The sequence below is a fragment of the Panulirus ornatus genome, unplaced genomic scaffold, assembly GCF_036320965.1.
Source record: "Panulirus ornatus isolate Po-2019 unplaced genomic scaffold, ASM3632096v1 CTG_2667_pilon, whole genome shotgun sequence".
Classification (NCBI taxonomy): domain Eukaryota; kingdom Metazoa; phylum Arthropoda; class Malacostraca; order Decapoda; family Palinuridae; genus Panulirus; species Panulirus ornatus.
In genome coordinates, this window is record NW_027264370.1 from 2,501 (window position 1) to 14,367 (window position 11,867).

Sequence of the window (11,867 nt, forward strand, 5' to 3'; positions counted from 1 at the left end):
CAAGTGGGGTGGGCTGCATTTCCTCATGGATGGTGGGTCTGGTAGGGCGTGTGGGCTGCAGTGCCACTTGAGTGGGCGAGGTCACTTGGTCAGCATCAGTGGGACGGTGAGGTTTCACTTTTGCACAGCGACCGTTGACGGAAAGTGGTGTCACGTCGGCAAGAAGTGCCTTCTTGTAGGAGGCATAGCAGGAGTACTGGATGACGGCAATCCCGCGGTGGTCCTCGTACGTGGATGCAGCCAGGATAATTCTCTGTGGTGGGGCTCGCTTCGTGGTTGGTGGATGTGGCCCTCCCCGCCACATGGTCACAGTGGTTGACCTATTTTACGTCAACACATTACGAGGTCAACCTTCACCAAATCCATATGGCGTTCATACCAGCTTCACCCATATTCCATTTCCTCCAATTCCACTTCTGGGTATTCCACCTCCATATCCACACAGCCAAATTCCACTCCATCCATGACTTCCACGTCCGGGTATTCCATCAATTCCACTCCATCCATCTCTTCAACGTCTGGGTATTCCACCTCCATATCCACACAGCCAAATTCCACTCCATCCATCACTTCCACGTCTGGATATTCCACTTCCATGTCCACACAGCCATAGCCCATGTCAAATACATGGACATATTCAAATTCCATCTCCTGGACAAAGGAGGATCGTCCTACCTCCTTGGTGAACATTATTATATTGAAGTGTTCGAGGAAAGGTTGAGGGAGCTTGCAAGGCGGAGCAGAGATATTCACTCGACAGAGGTCACAGCTCAAATGATGCTCTCGGCCCGGCTCCCGCCCTTATATAACCTGGGAACTGATCATATCCTAGCATAGCTTAATATAGAGAAGTCTAATATAGTGAAGTCAATACTTTAATACAGTTAAGTTTATTTCTCAATAGTTTAATACATGTGCCTGACAACAGTTCCTTCACCCGTACAATGTCCCGTCACAGAACACAAGGATTGTCATTATAATTCGTTTTTATCAGCAGAAATTAGATTAAAGTGACTAAAGATAAGTGGTTTGATATGTTATGTGTGTTCTCTGTCATCATAAAGATGGCCATCTACCCTGATGTGTAAAGAAAACATCAATTTTGCCGAGGCTGTGGTGAAGATAAGAACACAATGATATGATAATGTGGTCATACAATGGTGTAGTCAAGATGTTGTGTTAGAACTATGTAGTGAAGATAGGAGTGTAGTGAAAAGGAGGATTTAGTGAAAATATATATGTTTCTTCACGCTGAGCCATTCCATATAGATGAATATATCTATAATCTAATTGCGATAAATTACCATATGACTTTAACGGCACCAGCCAGCAGGAAAAATGTCGGATATAGGAGTGACTGAATATTTTGTCGGGTACAGAAATAATTGAATATTTGGTACGATCGATCAAAATGCTTTTTATAGGCAAATAATTTCTGATTTTTCAAATGATTTTTTCCATCTGTTGGAACTGGTGTAAGTAATTAAAGATATGAAAACCGATGGAAAAGTTCAGTTTAAAGCTTTTACGAATGTCTTGCTGCGTGTTTGGGAAGAGCAGTAAACTACAGGAATATATTGGTCTAATGTCCCCTGCTCGTCCAACAGCAGATATTGTATGGTCTGAGACATTATTTCTGGTGGAGGTGGATTCTCCCCGGCATTGCGTAAATCACTTCCACAAACTTGCGCCATTTTGCACAAATACAGATCCGATATGATGCATTTCCCAGCTCTGTTACGTTATGGAACCTATTCATCCTAGCCTGACCTAGCCTAAATAAAAAGGTGTGGAATAATGTGCAACATTTCTCCTTCATTACAAGTGATAATAAACCTAGGCTATACAGCAACCAGGAACGTCCATATTTGTCTAACTTCTCACATGTCTGTGTCATCTGTCTGCAAACATGTCGACCATTACCATGAGGGCAATTGCGGCTTTTGATTTTGAATATCACACGTTTCCTCTCTGCCGTGAGATCTTCATACTTAAATAAAATGGTGGGCCGTAAGAAATATATGTCCATCGAAGGTCAACTATATGGCTCAGTTCCATCATCAGTTTCTAAGAAAACTGAAAAGATGAGGTCCCACCGAGATTCGAACTCGGATTGCTGGATTTAGAGTCCAGAGTGCTAACCCTTACACCATGGGACCTGATAAGAAAAGATGTGATTTCATCTAAATGTTTTACATATAATCAACCAGAGGCCATTCCTCCCTCCCTGCCTGCAGGGTTCAAGGTTTTCTAGAAGGTTCTCGAAGATTCTGGGTAGGAACATGCCATTGAGAGGACGTAGTTATACGTATCATTAATGATATTGTTGTTGACTTTCTGATTTAGAAAGATAGATAGATAGATAGATCGATAGATAGATAGGTAAAAAACAGATATTAGATAGATCGATAGATACGTAAGGCTGTATATGTCAATTTTCACAGAAATCATTGATATCTGCGTTATTCTGCAAGAAATACATGTACATGGATGTAGTGATAATATGGGTTAGGTATAAGACCAGTCGTGTTGAGATTGTAGTGAATGTGACCATTGACTTCAACCTTAATAGGGTAGTGAAGATAAAGTTGTAGTGAAGATAAATCTTGAAGTGACTCATAAGGTTGTTGTGAGTACAAGGATGCATCGTAAATGAGTACTTCCTACCTGAAAGTCAACAATTACAAAATTGATCAAGTATAACAACATCCTCGGACAACCAACTACAAACACCAACCATAGAGTGAACCTGACTGTCATCTAACGACGACCTCTCAAAGGTAATGATCTTACCAGAATCTTCGAGAACCTTCTAGAAAACCTTGAACCCTGCAGGCAGGGAGGGAGGAATGGCCTCTGGTTGATTATATGTAAAACATTTAGATGAAATCACATCTTTTCTTATCAGGTCCCATGGTGTAAGGGTTAGCACTCTGGACTTTGGATCCAGCAATCCGAGTTCGAATCTCGGTGGGACCTCATCTTTTCAGTTTTCTTCGATACTGATGAAACCCGCATTATTCTGTACGTTATATATACATTCATATATATACATAAATATGTATATATAAACATATATATGGAATAATATGGTTTTATCAATAGCCGGAGACCATTCCTCCCTCCTTGCCTGCAGAGTTCATAGTTTTCTGGAAGGTTCTAGAAGATTCTGGTGAGATAATTGCCATTGAGAGGACGTTGTTATACTTCATATATCAATGATTTTATTATTGTTGACTTTCAGATAAAGATAGATGTATAGATAGATAGATAGTTAGATTGATAGATTGATAGATCGATATTTAGATAGGTATATAGATAGATAGATAAGTTTCATCAATACTGTATCTTACTCCATCTCCTGTTGCTGGACATATGTTCAACCAGCATTGGGAAAACCTCCAGTAGACCTTAATGTAAAGCAAGATAATAACAAAACCTGCAATAAAAGAATACGATCAACTCCCCAGTGCAGAAATATTGTGACCAGAAAGTCTTCTAGCAAGATGTCAGACACTTCCACGGCAATCACGAACATAACATCAAATATCTGAACATCAACAATAACAAAACTAATGATGATAATGAAACTATAACAACAAAAATGATAAACAAATGGAAAATAGTGTTCTAGATTATGCTTCTAGAAAACAAACTTTAACGAAAACTGTGAAAAGAAATACCCATCTGGCTGATACGACACAGTAAAAGGACCATCCCACAACCAACTCTAAACTGAACCTGACTGTCCCCTAACAACGTCCTCTCAATGGTATTTATCTTACCAGAATCTCGTAGAACTTTCCAGAAAATCAAGAACTCTGCAGGCAAGGAGGGAGGAATGGCCTCTGGCTGCTGATGATAACCACATTATTCTATATATATACTTTTACCTACAACCTACTTGTGGGTGGGGGGATCTTGAGAGGACTCGGCATTAATGGAAGGCGAGGCTACACGCTCGGCCCCCCAGCCGCCAGGCGCCCACCCTCCTGTGGGCCTACGCAGGATGCAGAGTAATGTGGACGACCTCAAGACCTTCATCTGGAACCCGAAGGCCAAGGAATTCTTGGGACGCTCCATGATGTCTTGGGGCAAGATCGGACTGTTCTACGTGATCTTCTACCTGTGTTTGGCCCTGATATTCTACGTGATGATGGTCGTGTTCTACCAGACCTTAGACACTGAGGGGCGCCCCAAGTGGACGGGTGGCGATGACTCCATTCTCAAGCACGTCGGTCTTGGTTTCCGCCCCACTACGTGTATACTGAAGGCCAAACGTACCGTCATCAGCTACTACCCGACAGATTTGTCCACCTTACAACCTTATGTCGACTCTATTAACAAACTCTTGATGAGATACAACAGCAGCAACTTCCCTGAGAATGCTGTGTACAGAGATTGCAGCTTAAACATGTATGAAACAGAAGAAAATCGCATGAAGGACAGCGAATCTTGTGCCTTCGATCTGGACGTTCTTGGGTCGAGCTGCAGCCAGGAACCCCTTTGGGGCTACGACACCAACTCGCCTTGCGTCTTCTTCAAGATCAATAAGGTCATTGGCGGGGAGCCGCAGACCATCCAGAATCTCTCCGCTTTACCGACGGGTCTCCAGGAACACATCAACTCCACGGACGATTCAAGCGTAGCGCTCTCTGGGCATATATGGGTGTGGTGTGAGTCAGACGATGTTGAGCTGGAGCAGGCAGCGCCCGGAGTCCCCATCTATTACTTCCCCTACCTCAATCAGAAGGGCTATCTCAGTCCCCTCATACCCGTCCGCATCATGAATCTTCAAAGTGACGTAACTGTGAGGATCCGGTGCCGTGCCTGGGCTAAGAACATCCGGTTTAAGAACAACAACAGACCTCTGGGTCAGACGGACCTGTCCTTCAGGATCGAGAGTGGTACCTCCTGCCAGCTGTAGCTCTAGACCACCTGCCTGTCGAAGCTCTAGACCACCTGCCAATCGAAGCTCTAGACCACCTGCCCGTCGAAGCTCCCTCTCCCACCTGCTACAGAAGCTCTTGACCAAGCTTTAGACCACCTGCTGACTGAGCTTTAAACCATTTACTTCCCGTTTTCTAAACTATTTCCCGGCAGAATTTTGCCCAAACCATATACAGGAGACAGTTCAACCACCTGCATGACATACCACCTGCACGACACGACCAGCCTGAGAACGAGTTACCCACTGCCGTCCACGTACCAACGCGTCACACAAGAAAACCATCTGACGTAGTACGATCCCACAACCATCAGATGTTGCACGTAATGCTACGCTGTGAGGCTGTGAACGACTGTCCCCCTCATCATCTGTCGTGGCCGATGGTCTCTTAGACGTCTAATGATGAGGGCTGCTTCTCCGTCCGTCTACTTCGAGTCGGTCTTCGTCTCAGGAGTTTGGTGACCAAGTCCCACGACTACCCATCAGATAGGCTTTCACTCTTTATATATATATATATATATATATATATATATATATATATATATATATATATATATATATATATATATATATATATATATATATATATATATATATATATATATATATATATATATATATATATATATATATATATATATATATATATATATATATATTTTTCTTTCTTTTTCTTTCATACTATTCGCCATTTCCCGCATTAGCGAGGTAGCGTTAAGAACAGAGGACTGGGCCTTTGAGGGAATATCCTCACCTGGCCCCTCTTCTCTGTTCCTTCTTTTAGAAAAATTAAAAAAAAAAAACGAGAGGGGAGGATTTCCAGCCCCCCGCTCCCTTCCCTTTTAGTCGCCTTCTACGACACGCAGGGAATACGTGGGAAGTATTCTTTCTCCCCTATCCCCAGGGATATATATATATATATATATATATATATATATATATATATATATATATATATATATATATATATATATATATATATATATATATATATATATATATATATATATATATATATATATATATATATATATATATATATATATATATATATATATATATATATATATATATATATATATATATATATATATATATATATATATATATATATATATATATATATATATATATATATATCAGATTGGGGAAGAGCAGTGCGGTTTCAGAAGTGGTAGAGGATGTGTGGATCAGGTGTTTGCTTTGAAGAATGTATGTGAGAAATACTTAGAAAAGCAAATGGATTTGTATGTAGCATTTATGGATCTGGAGAAGGCATATGATAGAGTTGATAGAGATGCTCCGTGGAAGGTATTAAGAATATATGGTGTGGGAGGCAAGTTGTTAGAAGCAGCGAAAAGTTTTTATCGAGCATGTAAGGCATGTGTACGTGTAGGAAGAGAGGAAAGTGATTGGTTCTCAGTGAATGTAGGTTTGCGGCAGGGGTGTGTGATGTCTCCATGGTTGTTTAATTTGTTTATGGATGGGGTTGTTAGAGAGGTGAATGCAAGAGTTTTGGAAAGAGGGGCAAGTATGAAATCTGTTGTGGATGAGAGAGCTTGGGAAGTGAGTCAGTTGTTGTTCGCTGATGATACAGCGCTGCTGGCTGATTCATGTGAGAAACTGCAGAAGCTGGTGACTGAGTTTGGTAAAGTGTGTGAAAGAAGAAAGTTAAGAGTAAATGTCAATAAGAGCAAGGTTATTAGGTACAGTAGGGATGAGGGTCAAGTCAATTGGGAGGTAAGTTTGAATGGAGAAAAACTGTAGGAAGTAAAGTGTTGTAGATATCTGGGAGTGGATCTGGCAGCGGATGGAACCATGGAAGCGGAAGTGGATCATAGGGTGGGGGAGGGAGCGAAAATCCTGGGAGCATTGAAGAATGTGTGGAAGTCGAGAACATTATCTCGGAAAGCAAAAATGGGTATGTTTGAAGGAATAGTGGTTCCAACAATGTTGTATGGTTGCGAGGCGTGGGCTATGGATAGAGTTGTGCGCAGGAGGGTGGATGTGCTGGCAATGAGATGTTTGAGGACAATGTGTGGTGTGAGGTGGTTTGATCGATAAGTAACGTAAGGGTAAGAGAGATGTGTGGAAATAAAAAGAGCGTGGTTGAGAGAGCAGAAGAGGGTGTTTTGAAATGGTTTGGGCACATGGAGAGAATGAGTGAGGAAAGTTTGACAAAGGGTATATATGCGTCAGAGGTAGAGGGAACGAGGAGTAGTGGGAGACCAAATTGGAGGTGGAAAGATGGAGTGAAAAAGATTTTGTGTGATCGGGGCCTGAACATGCAGGAGGGTGAAAGGAGGGCAAGGAATAGAGTGAATTGGATCGATGTGGTATACCGGGGTTGATGTGCTGTCAGTGGATTGAATCAGGGCATGTGAAACGACTGGGGTAAACCATGGAAAGCTGTGTAGGTATGTATATTTGCGTGTGTGGACGTGTATGTATATACATGTGTATGGGGGTAGTTTGGGCCATTTCTTTCGTCTGTTTCCTCGCGCTACCTCGCAAACGCAGGAGACAGCGACAGAGCAAAATATATATATATATATATATATATATATATATATATATATATATATATATATATATATATTTATTTTATATTTTTATTTTGCTTTGTCACTGTCTCCCGCATTTGCGAGGTAGCGCAAGGAAACAGAAGAAAGAAATGGCCCAACCCACCCCCATACACACGTATATACACACACGTCCACACACGCAAATATACATACCTATACATCTCAATGTACACATATATATACACACACAGACACATACATATATATCCATGCACACAATTCACACTGTCTGCCTTTATTCATTCCCATCGCCACCTCGCCACACATGGAATACCATCCCCCTCCCCCTCATGTGTGCGAGGTAGCGCTAGGAAAAGATAACAAAGGCCCCATTCGTTCACACTCAGTCTCCAGCTGTCATGCAATAATGCCCGAAACCACAGCTCCCTTTCCACATCTAGGCCCCACACAACTTTCCATGGTTTACCCCAGACGCTTCACATGCCCTGATTCAATCCACTGACAGCACATCAACCCCGGTATACCACATCGATCCAATTCACTCTATTCCTTGCCCTCCTCTCACCCTCCTGCATGTTCAGGCCCCAATCACTCAAAATCTTTTTCACTACATCTTTCCACCTCCAATTTGGTCTCCCACTTCTCCTCGTTCCCTACACCTCCGACACATATATCCTCTTGGTCAATTTTTCCTCACTCATTCTCTCCATGTGCCCAAACCATTTCAAAACACCCTCTTCTGCTCTCTCAACCACGCTCTTTTTATTTCCACACATCTCTCTTACCCTTACATTACTTACTCGATCAAACCACCTCACACCACACATTGTCCTCAAACATCTCATTTCCAGCACATCCACCCTCCTGCGCACAACTCTATCCATAGCCCACGCCTCGCAACCATACAACATTGTTGGAACCACTATTCCTTCAAACATACCCATTTTTGCTTTCCGAGATAATGTTCTCGACTTCCACACAATCTTCAATGCTCCCAGGATTTTCGCCCCCTCTCCCACCCTATGATTCACTTCCGCTTCCATGGTTCCATCCGCTGCCAGATCCACTCCCAGATATCTAAAATACTTTACTTCCTCCAGTTTTTCTCCATTCAAACTTACCTCCCAATTGACTTGACCCTCATCCCTACTGTACCTAATAACCTTGCTCTTATTGACATTTACTCTTAACTTTCTTCTTTCACACACTTTACCAAACTCAGTCACCAGCTTCTGCAGTTTCTCACATAAATCAGCCACCAGCGCTGTATCATCAGCGAACAACAACTGACTCACTTCCCAAGCTCTCTCATCCTCAACAGACTTCATACTTGCCCCTCTTTCCAAAACTCTTGCATTCACCTCCCTAACAACATCATCCATAAACAAATTAAACAACCATGGAGACATCACACACCCCTGCCGCAAACCTATAGTCACCGAGAACCAATCACTTTCCTCTCTTCCTACACGTACACATGCCTTACATCCTCGATAAAAACTTTTCACTGCTTCTAACAACTTGCCTCCCCACACCATATATTCTTAATACCTTCCACAGAGCATCTCTATCAACTCTATCATATGCCTTCTCCAGATCCATAAATGCTAAATACAAATCCATTTGCTTTTCTAAGTATTTCTCACATACATTCTTCAAAGCAAACACCTGATCCACACATCCTCTACCACTTCTGAAACCACACTGCTCTTCCCCAATCTGATGCTCTGTACATGCCTTCGCCCTCTCAATCAATACCCTCCCATATAATTTACCAGGAATGCTCAACAAACTTATACCTCTGTAATTTGAGCACTCACTCTTATCCCCTTTGCCTTTGTACAATGGCACTATGCACGCACTCCGCCAATCCTCAGGCACCTCACCATGAGTCATACATACATTAAATAACCTTACCAACCAGTCAACAATACAGTAACCCCCTTTTTTAATAAATTCCACTGCAATACCATCCAAACCTGCTGCCTTGCCGGCTTTCATCTTCCGCAAAGCTTTTACTACCTCTTCTCTGTTTACCAAATCATTTTCCCTAACCCTCTCACTTTGCACACCACCTCGACCAAGACACCCTATATCTGCCACTCTATCATATATATATATATATATTTTTTCTTTCTTTCAAACTATTCGCCATTTCCCGCATTAGCAAGGTAGCGTTAAGAACAGAGGACAGGGCCTCTGGGGAAATATCCTCACCTGGCCCCCTTCTCTGTTCCTTTTCTTGGAAAGTAAAAAAAAAAAAAAAAGGGGGGGGGGGGGGAGGATTTCCAGCCCACCGCTCCCTCCCCTTTTAGTCGCCTTCTACGACACGCAGGGAATACGTGGGAAGTATTCTTTCTCCCCTATCCCCAGGGATAATATATATATATATATATATATATATATATATATATATATATATATATATATATATATCAGGATAATATATATATATATATATATATATATATATATATATATATATATATATATATATATATATATATATATATATATATATATATATACCCTGGGGATAGGGGAGAAAGAATACTTCCCACGTATTCCCTGCGTGTCGTAGAAGGCGACTAAAAGGGGAGGGAGCGGGGGGCTGGAAATCCTCCCCTCTCGTCTTTTTTTAATTTTCCAAAAAAAGGAACAGAGAATTGGGCCAGGTGAGGGTATTCCCTCAAAGGCCCAGTCCTCTGTTCTTAACGCTACCTTGCTAATGCGGGAAATGGCAAATAGTTTGAAAGAAAAGAAAAGAAATATATATATATATATATATATATATATATATATATATATATATATATATATATATATATATATATATATATATATATATATATATATATATATATATATATATGTATATCACTATGAGTCCACGGGGTAAATGAAACATGAAAAGTTCCCAAGTGCACTTTCGTGTAATAATCACATCATCAGGGGAGACACAATAGAGAAATATAACACTCAGTTGATATACATCGAAGAGACGAAGCTAGGACGCCATTTGGTAAACATGTGATTGTCCAAAACATACAACGAGCGTTCATAAACTTATCATTTTACAAAACTTATCAACAATAAACTTATCTAATTTGTATAGACCATCACTAATATTAAGATTATAATTCTTTGTGTATTTGATAATAAAAGATTCAATGATATTTTTCTTGGTAATAGAGTTAGAGTTAATAACTGAGATAGCGTTACTCCAGTCAATACAATGATCATAGTTTTTAACATGATTAAACAAGGCATTTGATTCTTGTCCCGTTCTTATACCATATTTATGTTGCTTTAGTCTAACAGAAAACTCCTTACCAGTCTGACCAGCATAAAATTTATCACAGTTTCCACAAGGCACTTTATAGATGCAACCAAATGGCGTCCTAGCTTCGTCTCTTAGATATATATCAACTGACTGTTATATTTCTCTCTTGTGTCTCCCCTGATAATGTGATTATTACACGAAAGTGCACTTGGGAACATTTCATGTTTCATTTTCCCCGTGGACTCAAAAGCCAGAATATCTATTGTAGAATGTAGATCGTTCTGAACCATAGATGGAAGATGTTGGATCTTTACTTCATCGATGATTGGTAAGTTGATGTTTTGGGGAATTCGTCCTAAACTCGGGATAGTTCTATCAATTTGTCCCAAATAATGATCATGAGTGCCGAACAATTTGAAACTGGAACTGATAAGAATATATTGTTGTCCTAACTGAATGTGTCCCAGAAATAAATAAGATTTGGGATGATTAGGTGGGCAATGAATAAGAACATTTTGTGGGTCTGGGAAAAACAGTACGTGATACTGGTCCATACTTTCAATCCAAGGTTCAGTAACAACAATTTCCTTAAAGGAACAAGAACGAAGAACATTTTGTTGATGCCCAAAAAGTAGTTGGTACTTACATGAATTTGTTTGTAAATTATGGAAATCCAAGGTATGGGGGGGTGGGGGCAAATCAAGTTGTCAAGCAATGGTTTATGGCACAATGCTAAATCATCCATGGAGAGATGTGCAATCAATGAGGAATAAATATTTTATAATAGAAAGTTCATGTTATCAGCAAGGACGATAGTTTTTTGCGACCCTTTTGTATAATTAAAAGAGAATGGTATTACGTTCACAAGGCTGTAAGTATTGGAGTCAGTGAATGATATGTGGATAATGACCGCTTCGAGGATCACGTCAACCGTTAGTAAGGAGTAATAACTGGTCACGTGATGCAGAGGGAGAGCTGGGGTGCAACCGAATTTCGTCATCGCTTGTTTAATGATACGTGTGAGTTCCGAGAAGGGAAAAATGATGCTGTGATAACTTGGTTTACCAGATTATTAACATCTTCCAATAAA

General features: G+C 40.6%; 1 protein-coding gene and 1 non-coding gene across 2 annotated transcripts; both read left to right on the forward strand.

Moving 5' to 3' along the window:
• The first annotated feature begins 2,907 nt into the window (after positions 1 to 2,907).
• On the forward strand, positions 2,908 to 2,979 carry TRNAQ-UUG (transfer RNA glutamine (anticodon UUG)). Its single transcript has one exon. It is a non-coding gene; the product is annotated as a tRNA-Gln (tRNA).
• A 957-nt stretch (positions 2,980 to 3,936) lies between these two features.
• Positions 3,937 to 4,972, forward strand: LOC139748442 (sodium/potassium-transporting ATPase subunit beta-like). The gene has a single exon (XM_071661540.1). The coding sequence runs from the start codon at positions 3,941 to 3,943 to the stop codon at positions 4,925 to 4,927; it is 987 nt and encodes a 328-aa protein (XP_071517641.1). The 5' UTR covers positions 3,937 to 3,940; the 3' UTR covers positions 4,928 to 4,972.
• Positions 4,973 to 11,867: the final 6,895 nt, after the last annotated feature.

Excerpts from the sequence above, each read along its gene's own strand:
- LOC139748442 (XM_071661540.1), top strand. The coding sequence starts at position 3,941 with ATGGAAGGCGAGGCTACACGCTCGGCCCCCCAGCCGCCAGGCGCCCAC.